The following is a 12,708-nucleotide window of genomic DNA, read 5'->3' as shown; positions in this document are numbered from 1 at the left end:
GCTCAGCCTCTGTGACGTCCGCTTTGGGACGTATGTATAGACTTGGATTCTTATGTTTCTTTATAATCTCTGCAAAAGTTGGTCGAGAAGCTGTTGGCAAAGGTGGAGGTGCCTGTAAATCAGGTGGTTGTTGTGCTATCGGTAGAGGCTGAGAGCGAGCCAATTCACAGCAAAGCACTGTTGATGTATTAACACCTGTGTCTATCTTTGTTGGCTTCGCTGCTAATTCTGCACCTTGTAAGGCCAGCGTCTGCAACGCAACCAGGGAGTCTAATAGTCTGGTGCGAAGAACTGTAGGTAAAAGATATTTAGTACTTCTGGTGGTGGCCGCTACCTGTCTAATATCCTCACACAAAATAGCTACTTTCTCTGCGTAAGGCAAATCAGAGATCAATAAATTAGTGGCGTCTACGTCACTTTGTGAATGCGCGGAATCACCGTCAGTTGGAATCACTGATTGACAGGACATGCTGTCCAAGAACTTTCTCAGAGTTGCAAATTATCACACTCGTAGTGTAACTCTTTATCAAATACTTAACGTAAAATAGCTATTGCTTATTGCTGTATAACAACCAATATATGATAAAATTTGGTAACAATAGGTCCCTTTCACACCCAGTAACAAGAAACTACAGTAATTAAAACATGTAGTAAAATAAGTAAGATACTAAACATAATTAACAGATGAACTATGACTAAAAATTCTCTAAATACAATCAAACTGACTGATTTTTAAGTGCAAGTAGAAACATAAAAATACAAGTAATTAAAATACAGCAATTAATACAGTAATTAAAAGATTAAAAAAACATTTCAAGTAATTAAAGGTAAAATACAGAGTGCATAAAGATCAGTTCTCATGTAAAACACATCAAAAGAACGCAACTAGAGCTTTAAAACTAAATTTTTAGAGTTTGTCGAATAGTGTTCAAAGTTATCGAAAAGTTATTCGACGACGAGAGCTATAATGTCGAAACTGAAGATGAAAACGATGGAATTAAAAACACTATGCAAATCCTGTAAAAATGTTAAACATTTTGAAAAAAATAAACATACCAGTTCTTGAAATTCCTGGTTGCAATGGATCCGAAGATATATACATATATTTTAATTAAAAATTAATTTTTGGACATGGAATATTTGGCCGATTTCCTAGGCCTACCAGGGGAACCACGTGGTAGCTAGGCGGGACCCTTCCGTTGCTGTAGCGGCAGAAGTGGTGAACAAAAACACGGTAAATTGCGACTGCCTATTTTCTTTTGTTAGAAGCACTAAAACACAAAAATCTGGAGAAATATCATTCACACACACTTAAACGATGTATCCAAGGATGCAGGAGATATTCACGCACATTTTGATATATACTCGTAATACACACGTCGCTAGTGAGAGAGATACCAGATATTCCGGCTGTACGCGTCCGCCTTTTTAGGCTACTCTCTCGTAAGCTACTACTACGCTCGGCCGTACTTTAGGCCGTTGATAACTTCGCAGTCAATTAGCGTTAAGGTGCCAATTCTATTAGAATTTTAATAGCTTCGGCTATATCTCTTTAGTTAAGATTAGTTTAGTTTAATTCTTCGTCTTTTAAATTCAAGTCCAAGTGTCGGCTTTATTGTACAACTCCAAGACGGAGTTTTGTTAAACTTTAATTACAATAATAAAGGGTTATTTTACCCTTCTATCTTGTTGTTTCGCGTCACACGAACTCAAGTGATTATTCGCTTATCAGTTCTTAAGATTCTTCACTTCCAACAGTAACTTAGAATTACACAGTGGAGAATCCTACTAAGTGATTGGAGATGCTTCATCTCAGAGAAACAGATCTATTATAGTACTACCAAATAGGAAATAAAAATGATGGTGCATATATATATTTTGTATTAAATATTATATTCGTATATCATATTCTGTATTATATTTCTGTATTTTCCTCTTTCAGAAGGATTTTTATAACTAGTAAATACTATGTTAGTCTTACCTCATACTATTTACTGTGTTTCTTATAAAATTTTGAAGTTCCGAGGTGGTTTAGAAACTTTGAGCGATAGTTACTGAGCACTTACTTTTAAACTACTCTTGCGTTGTTGATGGGTTCAGAAGTTTCTCATAAAACATGTAAGTATAGACAAAACTAATTAATATGTTACTGAATATGTTTTTTTCAGTAGCAAATAGTTTTTTTTTTTTTTTTTTTTTTTACGTCGCTGCTCTGAACGTTGTTTAGAGCAGTGGTCTCAAACTCAAATTACCCGCGGGCTGCATACGCGATCTGTAAACAACTGACGGGCTACAATTTTTTTATTAAAAAAATCAAAAATATTTTTAATAAACTTCAATTTCGTCTACTAAGCGTTTTTCAAAACGTACATAAACAATAATAATATCACAAAGGAAAAAAAAATCAAACATATTTGTTTTGTCTCTGAAAACAAAGTTTGTTACCTGAAAGACATTTCTGTTGCCTACATTTTGTACAACAAATTCATAATTAAAATGTCTTCGGGGAACATACTTGGATAACATGCAGAGGGAACATAATTGGAAAAAATGTTTGAATAAATATAAGTCCACTTACTAATTGTATCCAAATGTGGCGTTCCGAGAGCCCATGCACCACCATCCGTTGTCAAGTATTCCATAATTTCATCCAAATTTCTCTTCTCTTCGCTACTCAGTTTGCCTTCCAGCATTTCCAGAAGCCGTTTTAATGTGTTAGGACCCTGCAATTAAGATGATAAAGGACATATCAAGAAACTAGAAACATATTTATAATCAATCAACAATCTTCTCGTACGCAAAATATATTATTCCCATTTAAAAAATGAAAATTTACCTTAAAACGCTTTAAACTTGGTAAAGCTCTATGTCTGCAAGTTAACCAGCAATCGAACAATAAAAATAATTCTGTTCATAATGCTCTCGCAGTCACAAATGATTGTCAACAATTCTTCGTAGTTCAGAGAAGATTTTCCTAGTACCTTTCGAAGAATTCTCTTTAGTACTCCAATTAATCTTTTCCACCACCCTCCCCACCATGGCGAGGAAGGGGGAATAAATTTCCATTCAATTTTCTTAACTGTTGCATTTTCTAAGATAGAATTCCAATCTATGGTCTTAAACAAATTATTTGATCCAACAAAATTGGTTCCATTGTCGGAGTATACAGTGACAGGTCTACCCCTTCGAGCGATGAATCGCCTGAATGCGTGCAGAAAACTTTCAGTTGATAGAGATGAGACTAGCTCTAAGTGAACTGCTCTATATATTGCGCAAGTAAAAATGACGATCCATATTTTTTGGCCTCCTTTTAAAATTAAGGGACCCGTCAGATCAACACCAATAATCTCAAAAATTAAAGCATCTCTTATTCTGTCTTCAGGTAGTGGCGCTTGAGGAATCTTATATGAATCAGAGTCGAACCTTCGACATCGTACACAGTTTTGGATAACCTTGCGTACGGTCTTCCTACTCTTTATGATCCAATATTTTTCACGCATAGCGCACATAACGAATTGTACTCCAGCGTGACTTAGCCTTTCATGTTCAGATTTGATCAGCTTTAAGACTAATGGATGTTCTGAGGGAAGTAAAACTGGGTAACGAAAGTCAGCATCGTCGTCTCTCTGAAAGATACGTGTTTTCACTTTTATAAGGCCATTGGAGTCCATGATAGGTTCTAGAGCACGTATTCTTTTATCTTTCAATCCTTCGAAAGATTCTCGTTGGATGAGTCGGAAAACCACTGTTTCAGCTCCTTTTAGTTCTTCGACTGAAATTCTCCCATGAGTTCTTTCAGATGGTGGTGTTGTAGCATTTTTAATGAATCTAAAGATCCAAGATACGACCTTTATGATCTTTTCGAATTTTGAAATATTGTCAAAAAGTTTAAATTTATCTGTATTCGTGTTATTGCTGGCTGAAACCACAGTTCGTTTTCTCTCTCCATTTACTATATCGAAGTCAGGATGTTCTCCATCTGCAATAGGCCACTCTTCTGGAGGTCGATAAATCCAATCTGGTCCTTTCCACCATTCGGATTTCCTCAATTCTTTTGCAGAGCAACCGCGTGATGGCAAATCCGAAGGATTAAACTTTCCGGGAATGTGATGCCAGTGATCTGGGTTACTCAATTTTCGAATCTCATTTACTCGATTGGCTATAAAAGTGGACCAATTTTCTTTCTGTTTTATCCAAAAGAGAGCATTTGTGGAATCCGTCCAGTAAAAAACTGGAACCTCTTTTAATTTCAAGTCTTCTCTTATTGTATGAGAGAGCCTGTCTCCAATAGTGCAAGCGAGTATCTCTAGTCGAGGTATGGTGAGTGCTTTTAGGGGAGCAACTCTCGCTTTAGATTGTATCAATTGACAAGTGACTCCACTCTCACCGCTGTGTCTAAGGAAAATGCAGGTCGCATAGGCGTCCTTGCTTGCGTCCGAAAATACATGCAGAGTGGTACTTTCGTCTATTTTGGGAAGCAATCTAGGAATTTTGATGTCTTTCAAATATTTTAACTGAGATGACCATGTGAAAAATTTCCTTGCTAGATCTTTCGGCAGATTAGTATCCCAGTTAATTTTCTGTTTCCAGCACTCTTGCAGAATCAATTTAGGCATGAGAGTAACTGAACTAGTAAACCCAATTGGGTCAAAGATTTTACTCAATTCGGAAAGAACAGATCTTTTGCTCAATACAGGGTTTTCTTCATATTTTACGTGACAAGACAAAGTATCGTCAAACAAGTCGCATTTCAATCCCAATACTGACACAACATCTTCATAATCTTTATCAGAAAGGTTTAGAATTGAAGTTTCATTTTTAAGTCTATTATGTTTCCAACCTCTTAGGTCAAATTTTGCAGTAGCCATGATTTCTCTAGATCCTTTGATAAATGAGTTTAATTCTTCAATTGATTCCACACTCGCTACGCAGTTATCCACATACATGGCTTTCTTTAGCTTTGAAGCTATTTCCTGATGATGTTTTGGTACATTTTCCAAATGGTAGTTAATCGTGGCAGCAAGTAAAAAGGGGCTGGCGTTTACGCCGAATACAACCCTTCGGTGCCGATATATAGTCAGTTTTTCAGGCTGTCCTTTCTCCCACCATAGGAACCGGAGAAAATCTCGATCCGCTGGGTTCACACCTATCTGAAGAAATACTCTTTTTATATCCGAAATTACTCCATACTTACCCTCTCGAAATTTTATCAAAATTTTGGGGATCAATTCAAGATAATTAGGACCCTTTTCCAGGCAGTCGTTCAGAGATACCGAATTTTCTCCTTTGCAGATGCGTCGAACACTGGTCGAATTTTGGTAGTCGAATTTTCCCGAAACACTGCTCTATGTGGCAGATAATGCCCTTTGATCTTTTCTGCCTCCGAAATATCGATAGGTTCAATTATTCCCTCTTCTACCCAATCCTTTAAAACAGTTTCGTAGGCTTCCAAGGAATTCTTAGTCTGAAGGGTTCTCACGCAAGACTTCAGACGCTTTTCTGCAAGGATTCTATTATCTGGCAACTCAGGATGAATTTGAAGCCATGGAAGTGATACCTGATACCTTCCAGCGTCTTGTAATCATTATAACTTGTAAATATTTTGTAGATATCTTTCGTATGAATTAAAATTTCTTAAAACGTTTATAGCTGTGTTTCGAAGTGAATCGAAGTTCATCATAGAGACGGATACCGACAAGAAGGAAAAGCAGACAGTTCAGGGCAGCCCTATTTAGAAGGTAAGTGAACTTTCACTTATCTATTTAATGATCAAAAAATTTTAATAGTACAAAGTTGATAAAATTTTTAACAAATTCAGTACATCTAACGTTGTCGATATTTATGTTCAAGTGATATTAAGTTATTTGCTTTCGCACTACTGGCGGATTATTTACCTTAAATACTGAAGAGTTATTCAGCTTAAGAGGGGTGCTTTCCTGAAGGTTAGGTTAGGTCCTTTCCTGAAGGACCATTTAAAGAAAACTGGCTCATATTAATGTTACAGGAGAGTACATCTAAGAAAATCGAGCGATGCTAGGCTTTTAGCACATCTCAGCAGTGGTATTTCCAGTTCTACTCTGTCGGTCAGCAGTAGGCTATACTTGGAGTGACGTAATCTAGCCAAATTTCTTTTGGTTTTCGTAATGCGTAATATGAATAGAAACTAATTCTTTTAAATGGTTTTAACCAAAAATTGCTCTTTTCAATGAAACAACGTTCATGTATTCTGTATTTACGGGGAAAATTTAAAGCAGAACTGAAGTAATGCAAAGATTATACAATACAATGATTGGCAAAAAAAAAAAAAAAAAAAGAGGACAGGAGTTAAGCCATGTAATTTAGAAATTATTACATACTTTAATGTTATTTAATAAAATGTGAGTTCTAGAATTTTTCATAGGCTGCGTCTAACAAAAGTTATTCACAGAATTAGGAAAACAGCTTCTGAATATTGAATTTTTTACATTTCAAATACTTTTAAGCCTTCATATTACTATGAAACAGTAAGGAAATGAACTTCTGTTTCAGCTAGACATCTGATATTAAATCAAAGGTTGCTTAAAATTAGAAAAAAGTCATTGACTTCAAACTCGGACGTAACTTTCACAGGAAATAAAAAATATTCGATATACTTAATCGTAATCTTTCCTTTTTTACTTCCCAATACTTTCTTTGACATACGTTATTCTCAGCATTAAAAGGTATATTTTTATTGTTTCTTAATCATTATTTATTTCTTTTAGATCAATTTTCCACTTCAGGTCTTTCTTTTTAAACTTTTCTTCACCTGCATAATTTATTTCAAATTCTTTACCGAGAAATATTTTCTTTGACTAGAATTTTTTCTATTTATTCGTAACTTTTTGTGTGCTAAATACTGCACAATTTCTTCAATGTTAAAAAAAGTTATTCTTTATTGAATATAAGTATTTTAGAGTTGTTTATATACTGTACGATTGTACATACTACATAGGTACTAGTCTTTCGTTTGAATGAAACCTTTAAATGTCATAGAACATCGGTTCTCAATCTCTTGACTAACGCGTACCATCTAAATAAAAACTGAAAACCTTAGTACCACCACTACATTTTGCAATGATTATTTTTCAATTTTTGAAGAAAAATATTTAAAAAAAATATTTGAAAGCTTTCAGACTTTATATCACGTCCAAAGGGACTTTTTTTTAACCTTTTCGGTGTTATTTTTATTTATTAAATATCATGTTCTTCGCACTTAAACCATAAAATTCAGCTTAACAGCAATATCGCAGAATATTTAAAAGAGCATATCTTTAGAATTTTCGATACACAGTCTCACGCGCTGGAGATAATTTTTTTTTTTTTTACAGAGTTGCCATTGCTCGCTTCGAAATTGCTGAGTTTGTTAATCATAAATTCGTTAAGGTGTTATAAAATATGAAACAGATAATAAAACAAATTCCAGATTTGGGCATTCCAAATGCCCATATTCGGGTGAAGACGTACGTTATTCAAAATTTGATGGCCCTAGGTACCGTTGTTTTATCACAATACGAGAACATACACATATTTATGCAAAGTCTTCATTGTTTAATTTCTTTAAATATAACACAGGACGATTTGGTGGCAAAAATCTAAAAAGTGAAACGGGCATTTAAGTTTTCAACGGAAAATGACAAAACGAAGTTAATAGTCCTTCTGGGCTAACGCCCTTTGGGCTAAAGAGAAATAAAGAAAATCTGAATACATTCAGATTTTATATTACGCCCCGCTGCACGCTGCAGATTAATATTTTTCCTCGTACAGTGTTGCTATTACGGGTTTTTAAATGGTTGAGCTTGTTAATTAAAAATTCATTCAAGTTTTGCAAAATTTGAGATAGATAATAAAACAAATTCGAAATTCAAAATTCGGACTTCGAAGTGGCCCTGTTCGGTTGGAAGACAACGTTGTTAAAACTAAGGAATGCACAGCAACAAGAAGACAAAATACCTACTGTTAAGAGATAGCAAACCGACGTAAAAAAAATATTATCATTGAAAATGGAGCAATATGAGGCCGGAAATGGCGACATAAAGTGCTGACATGCTAATAAATCGGTAAACTGTAAGAGAATTAATGAGATACTATTGTCTTTTTAACAGAAACTTATTTTTATTTGCTATTAAGTACAGCATCCATACGTATCACTCCTTTTGAAAACATCATTTATGGCAAGTTTTGTTATTTATACGGCTAAAAAAATATTTGTGAAACGTACAACATGGAAGAACCACGAAAACTGCCATGCAGACAGATCGTTCGCTTCTTTCTAAGTTGTGGCCTTGGGTACTAATGTTCAAAATTAATTTATGATTAGGAACAGCATGAATTATAAACAAATGGCTAAGTTTATTGCTTTTTATTTTCCAGCTATCGAAATGCGCTTAACAAATAAAAGCAAAATCTGCTGCGTCAAATCTTTTCTTTCTAAATCTTTTTCTTTGAACCAAATTAAAAATCATTCAAAAAGTAATTGAAAACATTTCAGCCACCCCTTTTCATATGTATGCGTACATGAGTGTAAAATGTTATAAATAAAAAAAGCATCAAAATAATAAAAAAAATACATTATAAGGTTATTTTTTCTTTCCTTTCCGCATGCTTTTGTGGTGTAATTGAAAGTGCGTTCGACTTGTAGTCGGAAAATCGGAGTGCGGATTCCTTCAATTTCCTGACATCGAAAAAATTCTAAAGATTCTACAGGTGGCGCCGGAACTAAAAGTTGGTGGATGATAATTCGTCAACACCAGAATTTTGGCGATTGCGTTCCTTAATCCCCAGTCTCTCTTTAAAAGGAGGCGTATACAAGTTATTTTCTTCCTCTTTCCCACATGCTTTTGTGGTGTTACTAGAGTTCGAATTCCGGCGAGGGCATTGCGCATTTTTCATGTTCCTTCCTCGATATAACATAATGATACTACAACGTTACTATTTAAAATACAGATTTTCATTTGAATAAATTTAAAAGGAAACAGAGAAAGTAATCCAGTTAGAGAAAGTAATCCTTAAAACAAAATTCATCAAAGCCAGTAGTTTTGTTTTTGAGTACTACAAGTGTAGACAAGATGTAGAATTGAAACTTTACAGTGAACATATTACACAGAATTAAAAATGTATTATATTTGTTACATTAATATTAAGTAATAATATCTATTGCAAAACGTTATCAGAAAGCATATGTAATTACATATTACTTTATACTACCAGAAAGCATGTGTAAAATTACATACTACATGTGTAAAATTACATAATTTATTTTGTTGATGAGTAAAGCTTTTTTATGATACGGATAACGAATGAAAGATCTTACGTCTCACTGATTGATAACTTCTGATCTTTACTTGCAGCGTATAGAAAACTACTAAATTTAAACAATAAAAACCGTGTGAAGAGTTGAAACAATATGACATCCAAGATAAGTTATTAAATATTATACTTATGAATAAATAATAAATCAGAAAACTTATAAATTATGTAAACAATCCAAAGAGATGAGGGATGATTGAGCCGTTGACATTTTCTACCGCATTTTAAACCTTTTTTTTAATATTTTTAATTAATACGAATAGCTTGAATGAAGAATCCCACGTTAAATACCAATACATCTTCAAAACATTTATCTCATCATTTGTGTACGTATTTGAGTTAAGCAAGCACATATACACTGCTAATTGCTTTAAAAAAAAAAAAAAAGCCCTCATGGAGTAATTTCAATGTCTTAAATGGCGGTTCGTGTATTTTTCCAACATAAATAAAATATTATTGAAATCATATGTATGCTCAATTATATGCCACAGAATTTAAATGCTAATGGAATAAATATAAGAACTTACATCAACATCTGGGAAAAAAATTGGTGGATCATCGTATCTTCTAGCTCTTCTGGGAGTATATGTTGATTGATTTTCTTCCCCGTCTTCTGTCTGTCTAGTTGGAATTTCACTGTTTACCACTGGAGTCGTGTCGGCATTAACCTGTATGAAAAACATTATTGTTTACACACACATTTTTTTCAGTTTGTAAGTTTGCGTAATCATACAGAACTATACTTAAGGCTTGCCTGTGCAGTTTGTTGACTTTCTCCAGTGGAAATTGTGTTTCTGTCATCTCCATTTATTCTCGGTTCTGGAGCTTCTGGAGATTGAGCCATTTGCTGCTGTTCAGGTGATTCCTCTTGTTGCTGCGGTTGCTCGAGTACTGGTTTCTGTTGCTGAGGCTGCTCAGATACGATCTTTTGTTGCTGAAGTTGCTCGGGAGCTGGCTTTTGCTGTTGAGAAGGTGCCTGTTGTTGGGAAGATGTCGCAGAGCCGTTCACTGCTGTTCTATCTAGTGCTTGGATGGAAGCAGATGATTTCTTCCTTTTCGCTCCGTTTTGGGGCTTGCTTTCAGGGGGTGCGTGGCCGTTCCTGTGCTCTTCAGCAATCCGTCCTGCTGGACCAAAGCTTATTCCTCGAGATCCTTCAGCTCTGAGACTTAATTTATCAAAGTATTCCTTCAAAGCGTTGCTTAAGTTCCTGTATAAAAACATAAATTCACCGAAATATTATTTGAGCACGATATTCGAGTTCCTACACTAAAGGGAAAAGAAATCGTCCGTAGCCTAACTATTATTCTTATTTTTCATAAATGCAATATTAGTAAAATGTTTTCCCTCTTTTTTTTCTTCTTTAATGCATTAGAAGGAAAAAAATATTTCAAAACATGCAAAAATAATGATATTTCATGCAAAATAAGGTTAGACAGGAATTATTGTGTATGTTTTCTAACTTCAGAAATTCCGCTTACCGGAAACGAAGAACGGTCTCTGTATCACCTCCAAGTACTCCGTCAGTGCTTTAGAAGAAGGAGTTTCTTCTATGCGCAAAACAGCTGCGCAAATTCACACTTCCTCAAATAACTTTCCTAATTCCTTTCCCCTACTAACGGATGAGGTAACAGACGGAAAAAGTCTGTGTCAGCATCAGAGGGTTCTTCACCGAATTACAACTTAGTCACATTGTTCATTCTTAAGACTGTCGTAAGTTAATTGTCAAATAACATGCAACATAGTGAGAGCAGAAGGCAATCTTTCTTTACAAATTTGTCTATTGATGCATCTCTTAAGCGACAGTATCTTCTTTATCTGAAAGATGCATTAATAGATGAATTTTAAGTAATCCACTATTGTATTTTTTTATTTAACTTGAATTAGTAGTGTTTTATTTCACATAATTATAAACTTAGGATAGAAAGCATTGCTTCTTATTGGATGATTAATTAATGAAGTGAAATCTCTGCTGTTAAGTTGTCAAAATTTCATTCAGACAAACAGGGGATAGATTGCATAGTGGATTATAACTCATACTCAGAACCAAAATCTGGTTGATATTAAAATCGTATGGAATCTGGTTTGAACTGCAAAATATTAGAACAGTATTAATTAAGTGCCAAATACCAATTTAATTATACACTAACTGTGGTATCCATTAGTTTATTAGCAGATCAAAAATTAGTATAGAAATTATTGCTCCAGTCGTAAACAGCAATGCTCAACAATAATAAGAAAGTTATGCACCTTTTGTGGACGATGATTTCTTGGTAACTTGTTCGTAACAGCTTTAGTTTTGAAATTCGACCTAACTATCTTAAATGCTAATGCATGTAGATAAATCTACTTTGTTTAGGCAAGAATTTTGTAAGAAAAACTCATCAAATTAATCAGTTTATTTATTTATTTAAGATTGTTATCCTTAAATAAATAAATATTATTTTAAACGAGATAAATTTTTCCATCGACATAATAAGATTTGCCGTATGGGGGTCATATAATAAGATTTGCCTTATGGGGCCCTAATAAGATTTGCCTTATGGGGGTCACATTAAAAAACTGAGGTACTTGAGATAATAAGGCATCAGCAGTGGGATAGCCGCCCTTTTAATCCGGATGTAGTTTTTTTTTATAATTATAATGCGTAATTTTCCATGTCCTATTAAATTTAGCACATTTTTAATTCAGTTTTATTAATAATTATATACTCTGCATATGTGAATAAATAAATCTAAGTAACTGTTTTAGGAATGTTAAGACAGAATACAGACAGAAAAAGTTTGGATTTGAAAGATTTCAAATGCAGTAGACACGGATACCTTCCTTACTCAGAAAGTGTTTGAACCATCCGAATGGTTTTTTTATTTTATTTATTTATGTATTTTATTTTTTTATTATTTTTTTTTGAGGGTGGGGGAGCAGTAGTAAAATGAATGTACTTCTTTCAAATTATGAGACAAAAAAAGACACCTCTTTATAAATTTGTAAAGAGAGCATATCCGGAAGATGTTTACACATTTTTAGAACGAACTTAGTATCTTTTAATTAATGTTCAAAATATGAGAGTATATTTTAAATGTTCGATATCATCGCCCTTTTCTGAAATATAAGTATGCATTCTGATATCTCTAATAGAAGGGCTTTTCGTAAAATTTCCAGACATATTGATTTCCATTCCTTCTCCACCACTTTCCAGAGTGCATCAATAGCAGCAGGTGTGGGCTTAGAGAGGGCTCTTTTCAAGAGACCTAAGGAACAATAACTCATCTTTGAAACATCAGGGACTTTGCAGGAATACGTAGGTATATAAGCAATACTTGTATTATCTACATTTTTTTCAAGGAATACAATGGTACTTTTCGAAATATGAACTGTCGCTT

The 12,708-nt window shown here is 34.1% G+C and overlaps 1 protein-coding gene across 2 annotated transcripts in view; it reads right to left on the bottom strand.

Annotated features, from left to right (window-relative positions):
• The window catches only part of LOC118196204 (uncharacterized), a 100,435-nt gene that overhangs the window by 21,219 nt on the left and 66,508 nt on the right, over positions 1 to 12,708 (bottom strand). For both annotated transcript variants that reach the window (XM_035367617.2, XM_085817079.1), the window contains 3 exons: positions 10,082 to 10,535; positions 9,855 to 9,995; positions 2,579 to 2,723 (listed from right to left, as the gene is read on the bottom strand). In XM_035367617.2, coding sequence (XP_035223508.2) covers positions 2,579 to 2,723; positions 9,855 to 9,995; positions 10,082 to 10,535 — 740 coding nt within the window. The remainder of the gene's footprint in view (positions 1 to 2,578; positions 2,724 to 9,854; positions 9,996 to 10,081; positions 10,536 to 12,708) is intronic.

Source organism: Stegodyphus dumicola, chromosome 5, assembly GCF_044657685.1.
Source record: "Stegodyphus dumicola isolate Sdum_Otavi_A_Nest chromosome 5, ASM4465768v1".
NCBI classification, from domain to species: Eukaryota; Metazoa; Arthropoda; class Arachnida; order Araneae; family Eresidae; genus Stegodyphus; species Stegodyphus dumicola.
This window is presented reverse-complemented; position numbering and strand designations above follow the sequence as displayed.